Source organism: Rhinolophus sinicus, chromosome 5 (assembly GCF_057876585.1).
Source record: "Rhinolophus sinicus isolate RSI-liver-muscle chromosome 5, RSI-T2T, whole genome shotgun sequence".
Lineage (NCBI taxonomy): Eukaryota > Metazoa > Chordata > Mammalia > Chiroptera > Rhinolophidae > Rhinolophus > Rhinolophus sinicus.
Genome location: NC_142505.1, coordinates 1,964,793 through 1,987,083, shown reverse-complemented (window position 1 = coordinate 1,987,083; position 22,291 = coordinate 1,964,793). Strand labels below are relative to the sequence as shown.

The 22,291-nt window shown below is 40.9% G+C and overlaps 1 protein-coding gene across 3 annotated transcripts in view; it reads right to left on the bottom strand.

The window, feature by feature from the left end:
* Nucleotides 1-22,291, bottom strand: part of CNTN6 (contactin 6) — a 253,496-nt gene that overhangs the window by 127,870 nt on the left and 103,335 nt on the right. For all 3 annotated transcript variants that reach the window (XM_019755809.3, XM_019755810.3, XM_019755811.3), the window contains exons 3-4: nucleotides 14,119-14,245; nucleotides 8,295-8,470 (exon numbers count right to left, since the gene is read on the bottom strand). In XM_019755809.3, the coding sequence (XP_019611368.3) occupies nucleotides 8,295-8,470; nucleotides 14,119-14,245 (303 nt within the window). The remainder of the gene's footprint in view (nucleotides 1-8,294; nucleotides 8,471-14,118; nucleotides 14,246-22,291) is intronic.

Here is a 22,291-nt window from a genome sequence, read left to right as displayed (position 1 = left end):
AAACAGCATCAGGCCCAGGCGTGCCCCATACCTCCGGCTGAGCAGCCCCAAGCCCAGCACCAGCATCAGCTGGGCTTAGCGAGCAGCTTGGCCTCTCGAGGCACCTCCAAGCCCAGCACAGGTGGTGGCCATCTGTGGATTGTTTTGTGGCTCATGCCAGGTGGCCCTGGGCGGGGCACAGGCTGCAGCTGAACTTGGCCTGCAGGGGTCTCCTCCCCGGAGGCTATGGGGCTGGAACACCCAGTGGCCAGCTTTGTACTGGGCTGGAGCATCACCAGACTGCCTCCAAGGACGACACACCCACACGGCAGACTGGGCAGAGCCCCACTACAGCAAATCCTGCTCCGTAGGGTCAGGCCCTGCACAGCAGCTCCTCCACTGTAGTCACAGCCTGTCCTCACAAGCAATCAGTCTGAGGGTAAATCCCTCCCTTTGACATGTGAACAGCAAACAAGGCTCAACTATAAGAGGAGGATACACACAACCCACACATGGGACACACCCTGAGTGCATCGCTCAAGGGAGCCCCACAGCACCTACGACATAAGGCCACTCTGTTAAGACCCGGAGACACAGCAGCCCTACGTAATATAGAGAACAATCACAGAGAGGCAGCCAAAATGGGGAGACAAAGAAACAGTTCCCAAAGAAAAAGTTCCAGACGCCTTGTTGGCTGTGAGCAAGCTGGTCATGATGGCTGGAGGAGGTGGGCAATGTCAAGAGCACCTCGGACCTCAGTATTCAGCTCTGATAATTATTTTTCTGCTGGGTACGTGCTGATGAAACCGTTTGGGGTTTATTAATCAGTTACGGCTCATGCAGTGGCCGCAGCAGGAGCTGGCCTGGTGCCGTGGAGGGGGAGGAACACGTGGCGGGTTCTGGTCCTGTGCTCTGACCACCTCTGTCCCTTGTTCCCTCAGGACCCTTGCCTCTCGGCTCTGCTTCTCGACAAGCTCCCAGTGCCTGGGGCCCTGCCGGCATGCCATCCGGAGGCCGAGCGCCGCTGTGACGTCTGTGCCACCCACCTGAACCAGCTCACGCTGGAGGCCCTGCGGCTGCTACAGGCACCTGCCAGCCGCGAGGACCTTGACAACCCTCATGGAGGCCCTGGCGTTGCACCTCCCAGCCCTGGTGCCATGACCAGCTCAAGGGCTGTACCAGTGCCAGTGGGCCTGGCAGGGAGGCAGCCGGGCCGAGCAGGGCCAGACAGGAGGAAGGGACTGGCCTGGCCATCGGGGCCCAGTGTCCAGGTGTCGGTGGCACCTGCTGGCCTGGGCGGGGCACTGAGCACTGTCACTATCCAGGCCCAGCAGTGCCTAGAGGGCATGTGGAGTGTCTCGAGAGTCAACAGTTTCCTGCCACCATCGTGCCTGGTGTTCCAGAAAAAGAACTCAACAAAATGAAGACAAGCAATCTACTAGATGCAGAGTTCCAAACACTGGTTATAAGGATACTCAATGATCTCAGTGAGAACTTCAACAGAGAGATAGGACACATAAAAATGGAGATATAAAACATGAAAAAGAACCAGTGAGAAATAAAGAGTACAATAACTGAAATGAAGAGTATATTAGAGGGAATCAACAGTGGATTAGATGAAGCAGAGGATCAGATCAGTGATTTAGAAGATAAGGTAGCATAAAACACCCAATGAGAACAGAAAAAAAAAATCTAAAAAAGTGAGGATACTTTAAGGGGCCTCTGGGACAACCTCAAGTGTAACAATATTCACATTAGAGGGGTACCAGAAAGAGAAGAGAGAGAATAAGGAATCAAAAATCTATAATGACAAAAAACTTCCCTAACGTGGGGAAGGAAATAGATATACAAGTCCAGGAAGCACAGAGAGTCCCAAACAAGATGAACCCAAATAGGCCCTCACCAAGACACATCATAATTAAAATGCCAAAGGTTAAAGACAAAGAAAGAATCTTAAAAGCAGCAAGAGAAAAGCAATTAGTTACCTACAAAGGAGCTCTCATAAGACTGTCAGCTGATTTCTCAAAAGAAACTTTGCAAACCAGAAGGGATTGACAGGAAATATTCAAAGTGATGAAAAGCAAGGACCTACAATCAAGATTACTCTACCCAGCAAAGCTATTATTTAGAATTGAATGGCAGATAAAGAGCTTCCCAGACAAGAAAAAGCTAAAGGAGCTCATCATCACCAAACCAGAATTACAAGGAATCCTAGAAGGACTGCTTTCAGATAAAATAAAAAAATAAAAAACAAATAAAAAATATAAATAATAAAATGGCAATAGCTACATATATATCAAAAATTACTTTCCATGTAAATGGACTCAATGCTCCAATCAAAAGACATAGGATGACTGAGTGGATAAGAAAACAAGACACTTACATATGCTGCCTTAAGAGATGTTAGATCAAAAGACATACACGGACTGAAAGTAAAGGGATGGAAAATATATTTCATGAAAATGAAAACAAACAAACAAACAGAAAACTGAGGTAGCAATACTTATACCAGAAAAAATAGACTTTAAAACAAAGGCTATAACAAGAGACAAGGAAGGACCCAGTAATCCACTTCTGGCTATTTATCCAAAGAAACCCAAAACACTACTTCGAGATGATGTTTGCATCCATATGGTCATTGCAACATTATTTACAATAGCCAAGATATGAAGGCACCCTGGGAGTCCTTGAATGGATGAATGGAAAAAGAAGAGGTGGTACATATATACAATAGAATATTACTCAGCTGTAAAAAAAGAATGGAATCTTGATATCTGCAAGACGCCAAGAAGATATTGTGCTGAGTGAAATAAGTCAGACAGAGAAAGACAAATGTCATATGATTTCACTTATATGTGGAATCTAAAGAACAAAATAAACAGACACACAAAACCGAAACTCATAGATACAGAGAACATTTTGATGGTTACCAAATGGGAGGGGTGGTAAGGGTGGGTGAGAAAGAGGAAGAGATTAAGAAGTACAAATTGGTAGTTACAGAATAGTCGTGGGGATGTAAAGTAAAGCATAGGGAATATAGTCAGTAATACTGGAATAACTATGCATAGTGCCAGGTGGGTACTAGGGGTATCACTGCTTATATAAATGTCTAATCACTATGCTGTACACCTGAAATTAATATAAAATAATAGTGAATGTCAACTGTAATTAAAAATTTTAAAAGGGGGGAAAAGTGAAGGGGAATAAGAGGTTCAAATTTCCAGGTATAAAACAAATAAGTCATGGGGATGTGATGTGCAGCGTGGGGAAGTCAATAATATTGTGACAGCGTGGTACAGGGTCAGATGGTTGCTGGACTTACGATGGCGATCACTTCTTTAGGTCTATAAATGTTGAATAACTATGGTGTGCTCCTGAAGCTAACATAATATTGTATGTAGCTATATTTTAATAAAAATCTTAAAAGCATAAAACATAAACACAGAATCAAACAAATACCGAGGGTGCATTTGAATTGTTGAACATCAGGGTAACTGTTACGAACAGTAGCCATCAATCACCTAGAGGTGTGTACCGACAGAGTCTCTCCCATGGTCAGGTGAGACTCGGAAAGCTCATTCACAGTCATTTGTTCTGAAGGTCACAGTGACACCATACAATTGACTGCCAACCCGCCAGAAGCAGAGTCGGTGACACAATTTTATTCTGATTTATTTTGTTCTTATCTATGGAAATTCATATGAGGAGGGCTTCTGGACCTTATTTTTCTATCAATACTTATATCAAATATCTAAGTGTTTAGTGTCTGTCTTACTCCGCGTTCCTTCAAAGTAGAGACTGAGGCAGAAGTTCAAGTGCGTGTGATTGACTGAGGGAGCACTTGCAGGACAGAGAGGGGAGAGGGAAGCAGGGAGAAGAGAGGAAGGGAAGGGGCGGAGCAAGGAGGATTCCCAGCTGTCGTCTGTCCACTTCCAGCTCGACCTCACAGGGAGCAGGGCAGCTGTGGGCATTAATGGCTGGGGACGGGCACACTGCCTGGTAAAGGGGACCTGGACAGGGCACCCACAGGCTTATTGTGAAGTTCACTGCAGGCATGGCTTATTATTTTGACAATTATTGTGCCAATAGCAAGTGAAAGAAAGGAAGAAAGCAGGCCCATGGGATGTGGCTAGGCAGTGTCAGTAAAGGACTGAACACTGTAACGCAGAAGGCTTAAGCCTCAGAGTCTGAGCTCTTATATTCAAGTTCCAACTGGTTCTCCATTGGCATATCTTAGAAAAGTGCCAACCTCAGTGATCCTCAAGCTTCTAACCTGTGAAATGGGGATGATAGCCTCTGTCTCTTATGGTTGTTACCCAGTTCAAGAAAGGTCATCTCTGTCAAAGCACCTAAAAGTCTTGAAGACAAGAGAACAGGAACTGGTCTGGAGAAAGCTTTAAAACGTAAGCTGGAAGATGCTTCTGCAAGTAAGCTCTAACAGTGTGGAATATGCCAATGTTTGGCCACGTGGAGGGAGGTAATGAAGGAAGAAGACGTACAGCCTCGTTTCCGGTGCCTGCAATGGCCCGGGCGCTACACATCCATTATCTCAGTTAATCAGTGTCACTGTCCTGTGGATGCTTCTGTCATTCTCAGTGCACGGATTTCATAACAGGCTGAATGCTGTTGACAGAGGGCCCAATGCCATGGCCCTGGGTGTCCGACACATAGCACGTGAACTCAGGTCTAGCTGTGCAGAAAACCCTGACATTTAACCCCATTTTATCCTACCTACCACAAGCCTTTTCTACCAAAATAGGCTGGGTATTTCTGAAGAGGTGGTGAGGAACCCAGATGACACTGAAGGTACAAGTCGCATATGGTCAGGATTTGGTACTTGGTTGGACACTTCCATTTGCACTCTGCTTTTTCCGTACTTTATAAGGGAAACTTACTCTTTTTTTTTTTTTTTTTAAGAATTATGATGGAAACAAAATCCAACTGCACTGATTATGTTTATCCCACAGAATTCTGATGATACTACTATTCTTTCAATTGTGGCAAAATGTACATAACCTGAGAGTTACCGTGAAACCATTCTAAGTGTACAATTAGGTAGCAATGCGTACAGTCACATTGCTGTGTAACCATCGCCACCTTCCATCTCCAGGACGTTTTCATCTTCCCAAACTGAAACTCTGCCAATCAAGCACAAACTCCCCTTCCACCCTCTACCATTCCACCCTCTGTCTCTATGAATTTGCCCATTCAGGTACCTCATCTAAGTGGAATCATACATGTGTCTGTGTGTCTGGCTTATTGTACTTAGCAGACTGTTTTCGAACTTCACTCATGTTGTAACCTGTGTCAGAATTGTATTCCTTTTTAAAGTTGAATAGTATTCTGTGGTGTGTCTACACAACATTTTGTTTATCCATTCGTCTGTTGATGGATATCTGGGTGTTTCTACCTTGCAGCTACTATGAATCATACTGCTATGAACTTAGGTGAACAAATACCTCTTTGAGTCCCTGCCTTCAACTCTTTGGGGCCTATACCTAGAAGTGGAATTGCTGGGGCATGTGGTAATTCTATGTTTAATTTTTGTAAGGAACTGCCATATTGTCTTCCATAGCAACTGCCCCATTTTACACTCCCCGCAGTAACGCACAAAGGTTCCAATCTTTCCACATCCTCACCAATACTTTTTATCCTTTTTTGTTTGTTTTTGTTTTTAACAATAGCCATCCTGGCGAGTGTGAAGTAGTACCTCACTGCGGTTTTGATTTGCATTTCCTCAATGATGTGTGATGTTAACGTGTCTTCATAGGAACACTTATCCATGATTAGCTATCACCCTTCTATAGCGTTCTCTCTTTTTCTTTCTGCCTCTCTCCCTCTTTCCCACACTCTCTTTTTGGAAGAGTAACCTTATTTCTGAGATTATGCGTAGATATGCCTGTGGATACAAATGTAATTTCTTTGTTTGAAATTTCAAAAGATCTATTTTTCAAAATGAAAAGATCTATATTTCTTAAATGAGATTAGAAGAAAGAATTTGAAAGTGGAGGCTTCTGGACTGTAAGTCACCAGCATGTTTCCAATCCATCTTTAAGATCCTTCCATGCATCCATATGAAAGCTGCAAATACCCATGGGGCCCGGCAGTGGTGGCAGCGCTAGACCTGGCGTTTCTCCGTTTGGAAAGAAGTCCTTTATGGCCCAGAATGAACAACTGACTTAGGGGACAAAGGCACGTATGTCATACAGGACATGAGGGGAGATGAGATACTGGTAATTAAAATGTGCTCGTTATGTTTAAGGGGGACTTGAGCCAACAGAGATAATCATACTCCAGCAAATCTCTCCACAGACCCAACAGAGAACACCCAGGATGGCACCACCTCACATCCTGACAGAAAAGACAGATCATGCAGTTCTTGTTTTTTCAAGTTTCAGGCCTAGAACCCAAGATCCTTTAAGTTTTCAGGAGAAAGATTAGTTAAAGGGTGTGGGCCATTCTATGTTGTGCATGAATCATAGCAGGGATGATTTTAGGAACCGACAAACACCGTCCATCCAAAAAAGGAAAATTTCACGGAGAGACAGGGAAGTGAGCATGACAGAAGACTTCATTTCTCCCATTCATCCAAAAGAAAGCAAACAGTTTCTTCTCAATTTAAACCTTTCTCCTTTTTTAGCAAAGGGAAAGTATATTTTAACTGAAGTAAATTTCAGCTTCTAATTACATGTGTTTTTGAAGCAGAAAAGAAAAGAAATAATAATGTAGTGAATTGAAAAGTAGGTTTTGTAAACAAAGGGGACAGATAAAAGGAGGAAATACATGGCTATGTAAACCACGGTGCATGAATTTTAGGCATAAGTATTTAGTCGTTTTCAAAAATGGATAGAATGCACAGCTGTAGAGAAACTCAGGGTTTGGCAAATGCAGGTGCTGTATGAATTGTACTTCACCAGAAAGTTAGACTTATCCTTGTGGAATCTGATGCAAATCGTGAGTATCTTCTAGGATCCACTCCCATTCAAGCAGGAGAAATAAATATTTTGGAAGAATCATTCAAAGTCTTTGGAGGACTTATTTCTGTAAAATCAATTTCTTATCAGTGTTTTGCTCTCTATTATTTTTCCAAGTGATAATCTTAGCTGAAGTGCAGAAATCAAGGATTATAATTATTATCTTTACCTTAAGTTTCAACATAGCCAGCAGTCTTTTTCATATTCCATTCAGTGCCCCAAACCTTTGCATTAGCCCTCTATTTCCCCAGATATACACATATTTAGATACACTTCTCAATGCACCTGTGTATGCATGTGTGAATATGACCACATGCGTACACGCATACATACATCCATATGCATACATATTGGGGAGTGTCAGTGTGTGTGTGTGTGTGTGTGTGTGAGTGTGTGTGTGTGTATTTTCATCAAAACGGTCAACAGAAGGGGAGCTGTGTGTGGAGCAAAGGATCTTTGGAACACAGACTCACAATGGGAGGGAGAGCCAATTATTACTTCCACAAGGTGGGCTTTGGACATATATTCTGTTAGTAAAGTTTCAAAACAATTACTTTTTCCAAGTAATAGACAGCACAGCCCTTTCCATGAGCGTGGGGAGTAGCGGCCGAGCCTGTGGCCCTAAGGCAGTCGGGCTGCAGGAGGAGATGCAGAGAGAGAAATGCAGGCCTTCCTCATTTCTCCACACCAACAGACACAATTACTTTCGAACAAGACTTTCCCTGGATCCAACAAGAAACATGGCGTCCCTGGAAACACTATATAAAGGGTAGAAGAGGCACTATGTCTATTGTTCATCAGCCAACGTCCTCAAATGTCACCAAGGTAATTACCTGGATGACATTTGTGTGATGCAGCTGGACATTGTCACAGTTCATCTAAAGTCTGCCTTTGGCGACCACTTCATCTCCACCCACATCACCCTGTGTGCGCGCGCTCCTCTCCCTGGAGGACACACGCCTCCCCCAGAGGACAGCACGGCCCTCAGCTTTCTCTTCCTGTGCTCTGCTCACTACAACTAACTATGAGAAAAAGTGAAACAGTGCTATATCATCTGTCTTCATCTTAATATTTAGACCTGGAACTTTCAGAGATGTTTCTAAATATAATTCAGCAAATATAATAACACTGCAATTTTCTTCTTTTGTTGGAACGGATTTCGTCTTTCCCCAGGAGTCTGGATTCACAAAATGCACACAGTTAAAACATTTTGCCTCCATAATTCCTATTTGCTTTCGAAGAGCAGATGATTGGCAATGTTGGCTTTTTTCTAATATGAATATAGTAAGAACAGTATGTTTGCAGAATCACGGGAATTATAGCTTGTTCCCACGCACTCACATGCAAACTGGAGCTTTGCCTTCTGGCTCAGGATGGTCCCCAGCAGGTTGGTGGCCAGGCACTGGTACGTGCCAACGTCTCGGTCTGTGTGGGGGCTGCTGATCACCAAGTTGCCTCCATCCAGCCTGTAGTGATAACTCATGGCAAAGTCAATGTCTGTGCCATTGTGCCTCCACCTTCAAGGGAAAAATAAAACACAAAACATCAAATTGCACTTATAAATACAGATGTGGTCACCCTTTGTCTTAAGCAACATGAAGTTGTAATTTCTGGGACCATTAAAAAACAAGCAAAAAAAAACCATGGAGATAATCCTACCAGTTTCACCAAAGATAATTGTCCTCATGAGCCCAATGATATCTCTAGCTAGGGACTAGCTGGGGTATTTGAAAGATTTTCTACTATATACTAATTACCGTGGTGCCTCGGGTTTGAACGTCATCCCTTCCGGAAGACCGCTCGAGTTCTGAAACGTTGGAAAACCACCAATAGCGAGGCCTCAGATCTTGCACTCAGCGGAAGCTGCGTGACATGTTCGACTTCCGGGGTGTGTTTGAAAACCAAAGCATTTACTTCTGAGTTTATGGCATTTGTAAACCTAAATGTTCGTCAACGGAGACGTTTGAAAACTGAGGTAAAACATTAACTCTCATGTGTACAAAGAGGTAACAGAACTCTTGACTTGAGATAGAAAACTCAGACATTCAGTCAATATTACTGGCCATCCTATTCCTTGAGCGACTTTTCAAAGACATACCACTCCTGAATGCCTACAAATGATCCTGCAACATGGAATGCCAACAGGACTTAGAGAAGGCAGTCCAAGAAGGGTCGATTACCATTGGCACGAAGAAAGCCAGAAAAGAGTTTACAAAGCCATTGAGGCTGATACCAAGACAATGACAATCTGACTAGCACACAACATGACTGCCTCTGTTAGTCTCTTACGTACAAAATGAATCACGCTGCAAATATTCCCACCGTACTTAGAAATGCCACACTATAGTTACGGTTTAACAAAACAAATGCAGTTTTGAGAGATTTTTATTTTAGGCAGCAAAACATCTCTTGGCTTACTTACTAGTCAACAATCCTCTAGTAAATGAACTAAGTGGGAGAAAAGCCTTACAGTTACATTAATTTTCAAAGAAACATAAGATGTTTTAGAAATTTCATTTGGTCATTTGAAGATGAGTGAATCCCCAGTAAGGATCTCTAACTGGACCCACTTCCTCCACTTTTCACCCCCTAAGTTTCATCAAAATATCCAGACATCTGAAGAATGAATATTGCATATCTAATAAATACATTCCTAGGGCACAAGCTGTGTAGTCATATAAACCATTGAGGAAGACAGACATTTAAATCTATTGAATTAAGACAATCAGTCATTTAGGAAAACCAAGTGAATGGCTTCTTCCTGTGGAATAGAGCCAATTTCCCCACCATGTCTGGCTAGGGTCTGTGCCAGCTTTGCTATGATTCTTCCCTCATACTAAGATTATATGTACTATTTTGGAGGGGGTGGCTAATTGTAAGAAAGGAATGACATTTCACAGAATTATTCCACACATCATTGACTTTCTTAGGCGTATCTTGAAAGATCCCATAGAGAGAGTGTGGTGAACATCTACCACAGCAGAAAAGAAATCTGGACTTAGGTAACCCTTGACCCTGATAAAGATGAGAAGTGAGTGACCGTATATGAAATCAAGCAGAGGCTGTGGACCAACTCTGACACTTTTCACTTATATACCCAATTCTTGTGCACCTCTGCTTAATTTTAATAAAAGGAAGTTGAAAGACAACAGCCCAAAATACTACACGTCACTTTCCTGAACTTTCTGCCCATTTAATTTTTCTAGAGAAATGTGTAGTTTCTTGGTTTCTGTATTAGGGGAACATGTAGAGAGCAGTCTTCTCTCTCGGCCTGTCTCAGTTGTCCCTGTGCTCTGTGCCAGCACGGTGACACCGGGTCCCAGGGCACAGCCTCGGGACCTGCGTGTTCCCTTTCATTTCCAAGCCAAGGAGACACCGCAGTCAGTTTGCCATCTCACTTTAATTTTGAAATCAATCACTGGAATAACTGCTGCCATCATTACATGCTCCTAATTAAGCTCAGTAATTGTTTTTCAACACAAATTCAAAGTGGTCGGCTTTGCTGCAGCAAATGAATATTTCACTGTATCCCCGTAATCATTCTAATCACTACGGTACAATGATTATTAAACTGTGCATATAGATCAGGAGTTCAACGCCCGGTGTGGGCTTTGTCCTAATTAATATGTTAAATCGATGGAGAAGCACTGGTAATGAATTCGAGGGGTCGTCATGCAGACGGTGCTGATAGGCATGAATGTCCAGCAGAATGTCCCTGCGATGCCGGCTAGAGAACATGCTTTAAAAGATTCTTTTAGACATCTGAATTGATATCCTACTAATTCCAGGAAATGTCGTAGATTTGCACTAAAATCTTGACCTGGAACATCCTTTACCATTAAGTAATTAAGCCTGTGTCAGGAATAGAATGGCCGGGGGCTACGTTTGGCCCTTTGATAATGCAAGTGTGTGTGTGTGTGTGTGTGTGTGTGTGTGTGTGTGTGTTTGTTTCAAAACTGGGCCTTGCTTTTGAATCACATGGAGTACTTATTAAAAACTCCTGTTTCTGGGCCCATCCCTACATCCCTGCAGGAGAACTTCAAAATCTGATTTCCTAAGAGTCTTGCTGGCTCAGGGTATGTGCACTAATGCTGATACCAGTGCTCAGGAAGGAGTCCCAGGTCAAGCTTGGATGTTCCCTTGCAGTACATCCTTGGACAAGTCATCCAATTTCTGCAGAAGTCATATGCACCACTTATAAAATCTGCACAATAGCAGCTCCCCTGTTTTACCTCATGGGGTTCTTAAGGAGATTAAGTGAGGAAATGAATGAAAAGGATAAAAGGCAAAGTAATTATTGTTATGATTTTTACTCAGGGCAGGCAGCTTCTCCAGACTCAACAGTGTGTTTACGACGAAGTGGCACAGACTCAGTTGGAGGAGAAAGCCGCCTCTTTGGGTGACGAAGTCAAGACAGCCGTGGCACAAATGCTCCGTACCATCCAAAGAGCATTTCCCGACAGACGGTGGAGCCGATGTAGAAATCACATATGTGTGTGTTGCTTCATCGTTCCAAATTAAGCACATATTATGAACTGGAACCCAGCTCACTGCTATCCGATTATTCTAGACTTTCTAAGTATAAGCAATCTTACCCAAGTACCCTCATTGGGTGACCCGGGTCCCTTCCCTTTGCAAAGTGTCCACGATAGACTTAATTCTCATGTGTTACCTGGTCTTCAACACAATACAGAGCGATCCTTTCCATTTGAAAGCTTTTCTCCAAACTTGCCTAACACTTCTATGTCCTCTCGCCTTCTCTGAAATCCTGGTTGCAAAGGTGTCTACTCCACTGGAAGCGACCTGAGACAACTTGCTTTTAAACTGTTGCCAAAGTTCCACTTTACATACTGCTTACACTCCCGTGAGAATCAGTTTGCTAAAGGGAACTTACTGAAAGGAAGAAAATGCCTCTTAAAATCAACCACACCCTCACTTTCTGGATAAGGGAGCTGATGCTAGGAAAGAGGAATGATCACTGCAAGGTGACAGGAATGACAGAGCTGTGACAGAATCCTAACTCCTTGTTCTAAGTCAAGAGCTATTTATATAGATAGTTCACACAGTATCCAAACAACCTCGAATAAGGCCACATAAATCATGAAGATTTCCCCTCTATTTCACACACACACAATCTAAGGTGAGTATGCTTATAAACGAGTTTTTTAAATTAAAATTAAGTTAGAAAGGGTCATATTAAAACTAACATTTCAAATTTTCTTGCTAATGTACATTATCTGAGCTACCTCTGACCTTTGCTTTATTATCACGGAAATTGGGTCTGACTCTGACATTTAAGTGTTAAAAACTTTCTTTCCTCACTCTCCAAAGCCTCTTGCCTTATGAGCATTTTATACTATAATATTAGAGGTGAGCTAAGCCAGATTATGGGGACTGAAAATAAATTACCTCTTAACTTACAAGTATCTTAAATGCAAAAGCCATTTAATAATATTGGAATGTATAGTCTCTTCATGTAGTGTATTTCTTCATAGATAAAACTAAGTAGCAAATTACTTGAGAACCACCGTTTTATATTTTTCCTGCCTGTTATAAACCAATAGCTATTTTTATATCAGGCTTGCTTGATTCATTGACTGATCTGATACTTAGCACATGTTTCTTATTTTATCGGGATTTGTGTATTCTTTCCTTTCTCTAACACAATCTACTAATCCTTATGATCAATCAAATTAGCTCTCAAAAATAAAAATTACAACTTTAAGTAGTAGATGATCTGAGAAAGGTGTTAATCAGATTTTTATATGTTTAACCACATGATAAATTAAATAAGGAAGTGCATTATTTAAGGAAAACAAACAAACCATTTGTAAAGTGAATGATTTTCACCTACCAGATGGGCTCCACTGGTTTGGAGATGCTAAACATAGGCAAGTTTAGTAAACATATGAGAAATACATGGGAATCCATAGCTTTCCAGCTCTTTTGTTGTTAAAAAAATATAATGCTGACATTAGCTCGACAAAACAAGGGAGAGTTTTCTTTAGCTTAGTGCCGATGAGCCATTTAGTTAATTAATCTAGACGATTTTAAGATCAAAGCAATTATACATGTAAATATGGTATTTTTAATGCAACGTAAAAAGTAGGCAAAAGAGCTTATTTTACCAAAATGGATTGGAATTGCTATTTTTTCTGTGTGTTGATTCAACTTCCCTGATAAAAATTAAGACTTTAAAAAAATGCTTTTAAACCCAAAGTTACAATGGTTATTAATATTGATTTTGTCTTTTCCTATATTCACACTGCATATGCAAGTCTTACCAACAAAATATTATTTACACAAGCATGATATCTACATGTATATATTTTAAAATTTGTGAATTCCACCCACAACATGGATCAAATTCTGTCTTTATTGCAACCTTGTAAGAACAAAAACATTACTGACCCTTTTTCCCTATTATTCCAAGGTAATATGTGAGAAACAAGTATAATTATTTTTCTTCTTGCCCCAAATAAGCGTTATTTTTCTGCCTTCGAAGGTACATAACTGCTTTTGACATCTTTTTCCAAAATCAGTGCTTTTGGGCTGATGGGCCCTGTCTCTGGAGTCACAGAAATCTGATAAAATAGCTTCCGTCTTGATGAACTGCTTTTAAGGGAACACTTCCACAGACATTCTTTATTAGGCAACTGAGGCAGCCACACTGCATTATGGGGAGGGGGGTACAGAATGAGCCGACACTTCAGTCGTGCAAATTTGGGAAACAAATCTTTTCCTTTCCACCCTCTCTTTTCCTGTCATTACCCTTTATCTTTCTTTTTTTTCTGTCTTCCTGTGTTTCTTTCCTTCCTCCCTCCCTTTCTTTTCCTTTTTTCTTTCAGTTCACACCACAACATGACACTGAGTGGCACCAATGTCAAAAATAACTGTTCTAGGCAAAGCTAACCAATCAGCAGAGTCCTAACAGTGGCTGCCTGGGGTGGGGGTGGGGGTAGGGATGCTGCCTGGAAAGTGGGGGACACTGGGAACAAAATGTATATGTTCTTGCTTCAGCGACGGGCACACAGATGTATGCCCGTGTAAGAGCTCACTGAGATGTCCCCTACAAACGAGGGCACCTGAAGCATTTCACTGTGTGCATGTTTTACCTCAAAGACAAAGAAAACACCCAGTGCGGTGCCAACAGGTAGGATTTTACCTGTAATGGGATGAGGGGTAACCGTTTGCAGCACAGTTCAGCGTGATTTCAGATTGTGATAAATCCAGAGGAAAAGTGACATCGTGTGGCTCCTGGGTAAAGGTGGGTCGGCTCAGACGACTGTCACCTGGAAACAGAAAAGAAGAACACCACATGAGAGAACCCGACCCTGCTTTGAATGCAAGTCTGTGTTGGATATGAAGTCAACACACATTAAAAAAACAAACAACAACTTTTATTTTGAAACAATTGCAAGCATACAGAAAATAGTGCAAGAATGGTACAAAGAGATATTTTGTTAAACCACTTAAAGTTTGCAAACTGATGCCTCATCACCCCAAATAAATTAGTTTACATTTCCTACAAGGGACATTCTTATACACAACCACAGTAAAACCATCAACACCAGGAAATTAACACTGATTCAGTACTAGTATCTAATCCTCAAGTCACAGCTGGCACCATTTTTCCTAATAAAACCCTTTGTAGCAAGAGGGCCCAGCTGAGAGTCAGACTCCATTTAACTATTTCGTCTGTTTAGTCTCCACCAGTGTGGAACCGGTCCCCAGTCTTTCCTTGATAACCCTGACCATGACACCTTCGAACATTACGAGTCACTGATTTGGTAATGTGTCACCGCATGTGGGCTTGTCTGAGCGGTCAGCTACCCAGGAGGAGCTGCATGCTGAGGGTGCACTTAAGGAAGCAGTCTATAAAGACATTTGAAAATAGTAGTAAGACCAGTAAAAATGGGATCTTTAAAAATATATCTATAATATATATATATATATATGTATAGATAGATATCTATATCTATATCTATATCTATAGCTATAGCTATAGCTATATCTATATCTATATCTATATCATCTCTATCTATCTATCTATCTATCTATCTATCTATCTATCTATCTATCTATCTGTCTATCTATCTATCTCTCTCACATGAAAAAGACTCCTGCCAGCCAGCCAGCCAGGGTGCAGTGATCACGTGGGTTGCCCTCTATCCCTCCACGCCCCTCTTCCAGGTACAGCACGTTGTCTGCCATCTCACTACGATTCCCCTCAAGAAAGTGTGTGTGGCACACTGCCTATTTCGGGACTTCTGTCTGTCCCATCACTGCTGAAGTTCACTTTGGTCATTTGGTTATTAGGTGCTACCTGCCAGACTCCTCCCCTGTTAAGTTACTCCTTTTTGCCTTCAGAATTAGTAAGTATTTTGTGGTTAGGGGCTTTGAGACAATGCTAAATCATTGAACATTTCATTTTTTCCCCATGTATTTCCATCAGTCTGGTCTACTGTATCGGTGTGAATGCGTGGTTTCTTATTTTATTAAACAAGTGGTAATCCATTACCATTTATTTTGACGCCCAACTTGTCCCTGACCTGGCAAGCAGCAGCCCACCCGTTCAACCTGGCTTTCTCGTCTTTCCGACACGTGCCTATCAGACTTTGAACTCTTCCTTACTTTATGGTATAAGAGAGTGTTCTGGAGTCATCTTGTATTTCCTCTACCTCAGCCATGGAAGTGGTCTTTTTTTGTTTTTTCTTCTCTAAGAAAACCTGGTTTCCTATATTAGGGAGTGGTATTTAGAAGCCATGATCTGGATGCAAAGAGTATTCGCTCTTACTGAGTGTTCTTGCTCTGAGGTCCTCTCCGTGACTCTGTGTGTGTGTGTGTGTGTGTGTGTGTGTGTGTGTGTGTGTGTGTGTGTAGGCTACAGATATAATTATGTGCACGTACCTATTTACACCACCTGCTGGGCTGACCCCATCTCCTTATCTCCCTCAGGTTCTGAGATGTAAGGGGCTCCCCTGTGCGGACACCCTCTTTCGCTCTCCATGCAAGGTCATATTTCAAAGTATAGCACTTGCTCACGTCTTGCAGGATCACCATTCACACCGAAATGCCCCTTCCCAGTAAAGATAAAACCATAAAATGGAGGGTAGCACCCAGGTATGGTGATAAAGGCTGGACTTCCCTCCAGCCCACCACCCTCAGCTACAGAATGTGGGTTCTCATTACCTACCCAGCCTGCACGCTGGGGCTGAGAGGGAGAAACAAACAGGCCCCTGACATGAGGAGAAGAACGAGAAGAAATTTCCTTCTCTATAAAGGAATAAATGAATTGTCTGTACATAGATCCTCAAGCATGAGCAAAATAAAAAGAAATGGAATAGGAACGATGCAAAAAACACTACAACAATACATGTGAAAAAAACATGGCATGCCAAAGATAGATAAAATACTCATTCCAGAAGAAAACATAACTCAGGGAACCCTGAAAAATTTCTCAAAGGTGTTTTATGCTGTAGAATAAGAACATGAATTACAAAAGTAACGTAACTCAATATCAAGATGAAAAAACAGACAATAGAATCAGATAAATTAGGAGGTTGCAAACTTGAGGATACAAATTGCAACCAAAACAGCATCTTTAAAGAACCAATACATCAATTAGCATAGGCAAAGCAGACACTACAGAATGTCAAATTACTGACATAAACAGAAAATTTGAGATAATTATAATTAATACTGTTGAAAAAGCACAGATAATAAAGCAATTGAAGACAAAGCAATGAATAAAAAAGCCAGACACAGATGATCCAACGTAAAGATCCTTGATGTCACTGAGACGGAGAATCAAACAAATGTATCAGAAGATACCGTGCAGAAAAGTGCCTGTAAATGGAAGAACACACCACGTTCCAGGGACACTGAGTCAGGACTCAATGGCAAGGCCCGTGCTAGCTAGCTGAGTGATCCTCAAGTCAGAGAAAGACTTTGCAGGAGAACTGGGCTAAAGCAGCAAATCATCCAAAAGAGTGAAAGAAAAGTCAGATTAACCTCAGGTTTTCTAACAGTAGCATCCTACAGCAGAAGGCAGTGAAGAAAAGCCTACCACATTCTGAGTAAAAGGGTGACATGACTATTCTCACCCACCAAAGGATCTTTCAAATATAATGACATTGAACATTTTTTAACATCAAGACAAAAAGCAAAACCCTCAGGGGATAAAACATGAATGACTGTTAAAGAACTGACTTAACAATGACATCCATCCAATTAAGATCTCAAAATCTCAAGAATGAAGGGGAAATAGGATGTACATACATGGACTATATTTAAATATAAAACTAACACTGAAGAACAATGTTAGTTTTCACTGCAGAACAGAATATGAATGCTATAAACTTGGATAATGTAAAAATAAGAATACAAATAGCAAAATGAGTAGTGGGTGAGGGAATATTGTTAGACATGTGTGAGTGCTAATGGCATTTCCTTTCATGGCAAAAGGTCCATAGGGTATATACATACATATATTTAAAGCATAAGTTTTTTATATATAAACATAATTCTTAAAAGCATAAGCACTGTGACCTTTTAGTGTTATTCAGTGCATCTGTTATGTTCAGAGGAATCTTTTAGAATATATGTAATTGTTGTTGTCTCAAATCATTTATTAGAAGTTCATAATTCTTTTCATTTTTACTTTTGCTAAATTAAAATAAAATGTAATTGTGACATTAAAAGTAGCATCTATGGTATGATCTCATTTTTATGAAAGTTTTTTCTCTTTCTATACATTTATCTATGTACACATTAATCTACCCTCTCTGTATCTATATGCATAGAAAGATGGCTGCAATTTTTCCAAATTTTAATAATTTTTATTTTGGGAGTTTTATTTGAATAAGGTTTTTCATTTGCTTTGCATAGCTTTTCATAGCTTGAATGTTTAAAAGCAACATGCATTACGTTAAGAAAAAAACAATTGATTTCTTTTTAATTAAGGAAAGAGTATAGGGCCACGCACAAAACAAATGTTAATTTATTTACTTTCCTTTACCTTCACTCAGGAAAAAGTGCTGTTGGAACTTCATATAAATCTAAATCTGGTGTATAACTTAGCTTAATGATGCCTTATATTTGGGAGAGCGATTTGTGGTTTTCAAAGGAATTTACATGCAACAATTAACAGATTAAATCCCTCTCACACCTTTTGTGACACACATTTCCAATCCCATTTAATAGATGACCTTAAGACTAATAGAATCAGGCATTTTCCAACAAACGGGTTCATTCTGAGAGACACAGAACTTGGTCTTGGTGAAATATCATCAGTTGGTATATTATTTACTCATGGATATTTGCCATTATCAAACTGTTAAAGCTCGACTCATACCAGCAAAAAGTCTAGCTTGTCAATTAATTGTTCAATCTCTTTTGATAAACTGTTAGATTTCTTTATACTGTAATGAAATAATGAAATAATAGCAGATTTTTTGTCACTTTGTGTACACTGTCAGAAAGCAAAGATAACACTGAATTTCTGTACCAGAACAGCTGAAAACATGACAATATGATGTCAGACACAAGAAATCAAAATACCTTTTCAAGAAATTTTACTTTAAGAATATACTAGAGGTTAGTTAAAATGTTGGTATGTTGAGCTACTATAACAACACATGATCAAATAATTGTATTGAAAACATCTACTATTATAAAATCGCCACCTGTGATTATAATGCTACTCTATTAAAAATGTGTTACTTGGCAGTAAAGTTTGCAAGAACTTTGCAGTAGATGAACAATGAAAAATATTTTTTAAATGGCGAAAAAAGAAACATGCAATGTTATTGAAAATGCATGTAAGGTTTTGCCCATTTCCCCCACTCTTTTATTTCTGATGGAATTTAAGAAATGTTTCAATCTATGATCTGACTCCAATATTGGTTCAAAGCTACCAGTGTCTAACATTCATTGTCACCCCCTGGGTCTTAGGAGACTTTGGTTGGATCTAAGGCAGTCACATTTTGGCATTTCTGGAAGTGTATGAACCTCTTCATGGAGAATCAGTGCTTATCCCACAGAAGTGAGTTCCTAAAGTCGTGTTTGGTTTACTTTACTGGGTCCCCTTGGCCATGACTGACAGGACCACAGGTGCTATGTCTGCAGGACTGCTGTGCTTCTCTCTCCTGGGACTGGGTAGTAGTACTAAGAGATGCTGGTCTCTGATGGTTACTCAAGTGGAGATAAGGTTGTTCGGGAATATTAAAGCATCCATCTTCCATGAAACTCATGAAGAGTCAGAGATTCAGACTGACAGACAGTCGAACCATGGAGAGAAAGAATAACTGAGTAAAGAGTAGCTGAGCTTTTTGATCCTTGCTTCCAGTGTGTAGTGAGACCTGCCTCTGGTCCCATAAACCATGAGCTTCACAGCTTCACAGTTTCTGTTCCCTGCAACTCAAGGAGCCTTGAGAGAGACAGACTGAAATAAACAACGAGAGCCCAGTGTTCCGGATGTTCCCTCTCCTGAACCGCAAAGTGCAGACAACCTGGGCAGGCAGCCTGTTTTCAGAAGTTACTAGGGGCCGGTAGGTAGAACCCAGAATGTGAAGGCCAGCCCCCTCTGAAACCAGAGACTAGCGCAGGCCCAGAAGGAGGGGATGGCATTCAGGTAACACCATGGGGGCGGGGGAGGTGGTCAAACGGTACAAATTTCCAGTTACAAGATGAATAACGTACAGCATGGAGACTGTAGTTAACAGTATTGTATTATATCTTTGAAAGTTGCTAAGACAGGAGATCTTGGAAGTTCTCATCATAAAACAACATTGTAACTATGTGAGGTGATGTACATGCTAACTAACCTTATGTGCTAATAATTTTGCAATATATATCAAATCAACACCTTGTACATCGTAAATTACACAATGGTACATGTCAATTACATTTCAATAAGGCTGGTAAATATGTGAGTTCAAAATAGCTTTTACTTCAAGCATTACTTAGGTTCAAACCATACGTAAATTGGCATTCATTTTATAACTTGGATAATTAGTGACTCCTTATTCAAGCGAGCTTCAAAGATCTGAAAAAGAGTTTGTCACTTGGCAATGGCCATGCCTGACATTTCCTCCATGTGACAGACCTTTGAGAAGACAGTTCTTCATTGAGGAGCTACGGAATTTGAACATACGGAATCATTCTGGTCATTTTTATATGTTACCCGAGCAGAATGAACTGATGGTGCACCCATGGTGTGACACTGGAGACCACAGCATCTTAGCCCACTCAGACATCTGTGGTGACCTCAAGCTTTGCAGGTTAAGTATTAAGCCTGCCTGGAAGGTATACAACATATTGGAAGGGACACACAGATCATAAAGCAAATCATAATAAGAAGTGTTCATTAGCATATATTTTGCATTCCGTTGATCTCTTCAGTTTAAAGCCAAACCGAAATATAATTCTACAGCATGCTTATTTGGGTATTGCCAGCACACGGTGATAAAGTCTAATGAAAGTAAATTCAACCAACTTTTATTACCTCTGATTATGCGTTGAAACTTCTTTATGCACTGACAATGCAAACTAAGTAAATAAATTGCACTCGAGAAGCTTATAAGCTAATAAGAGCAATTTTGGCACACAGTGAGTTCCAGAGAAACAGTTGAAGTTGCACAGTAATTATCTTATTTTATCCTTACAAGAACACAGTCAGGTAGATTCTAATATTCCCAACTTAATGGTGAAAAACTTGAGATTAAGAGAACTTAAGTAATGTTCTTGATACCAAACAGCTAGAGAGTACTGAGATCTTGGAAGCTAGAGACAGGAGATCTTGGAAGTTCTCATCATAAAACAACATTGCAACTATGTGAGGTGATGTACATGCTCTCAAGTCACTGTGATATACACTCCAGGGAAAGGGCATGCAAACAACTGACTAACTGCTATATTACAGGATAAGTATTATTTCAAAAGCATATATATAATTATCATATAATTTTAAGGGAGTCCAGAAAATTATTAATTCGACCTAGAAGTTATGAAAGAGTGACAAAGATGCAATATTTGGGCCATGTACAAAAAAAAATGAGAATGAGAATGCCTTTGAAAGAGAAGGGTAAGGATATAGTAAGGACATTCTAAGAAAAAACTTGAATAAAGATATGAAATATCTGTCATTCAAAAAATGTAACTAATCTGGAAAGTAAGAGAGTAATAAAATATAAAGATGGAATCGTAGATTCCAATCAGTTTGGAAGAATCCTATACGACATGACAGAGGTTTGAACTTGATGAGTAAACAGTTAGAAAACATGGGCGTGTTTTCCATTTTACACAGGAGTGTGACATGCTTAGATCTACGACTCACTAGAGGAAGGATGAGGGGTAGGGGAGAGAAACACAGATGGGGGGGATCATTTATCAAACATTTGAAAACACAGGGATAATTGGAGCATTGTCAGTAGGTTTGCAGGGACCGAGAACAATGCGAGAGCTGTTCTGAAGCGTTAGAGGCAGAACCTACAGGGCAGAATGATGGATTGACATGAGAGACAAAGGAATGGGAGCACTGGGAAGACTGAGCTGGTGTTTGTGGATGAAGGCAAGGATGCTGGTCTGCTGACGTCTCTACTGGAGAAGGAGAAGGAGAGAGATGAGGCACGGGGAGAATGAAAAGAGATGAGCAAGGAGATGCAAGTTAATTCATTTTTATCCCTCACTAAACACTGATTTGTGGGCTTACTATGTGCAAGAACTAGCTTCAGGTCTGGAAACGTAGCAGTGGAAAAAACTGCTAAAACTGCTACTGTGATGAAGTTAATTGGAAGAAGCATTAAATATGTCCACACAGGAGCATGTGGCACCCGAGATAGTTTGAAATTCTCTGAGGAAAACAAAGGGTGAGGGAGTGAGGAATTCTGGGTTGTGGTGAGATGCTATTTCATAAAAGGTGCTACAGGAAGACATCACTGATCTGGTACCATGTGTACAGGGATCCCATGGACATGCAGCAAGAAAAATCCTAAACAGGAAAAGCATGTGCAAAGCCCCGAGGGCTTCCATTAGACGTCCTACTGAAACTGTCTAAGGTGCCACTCAGTGTGGGTCTGCATCTATGCTTTTGGAGAGAGCATCTGTCTGAGAGTCAGAATGACTGTATGTATAGCGCAGGAGAGGTCCAAACAGAGCCTTAAGTCACACTTAGAGATCAGAACGGTGAGGAAGAACCAGAAAGGGACTGAGGAAGAATGGTCAGTGTTGTAGGAGGCGTCCTAGGAACGACCTAGGATCTACAGTGGCCTTTCTCCCAGGAGGAGATGGCCAGCTTGGCCAAACAGGGGCGGTTGGACACATGAGATGAGGGCAAA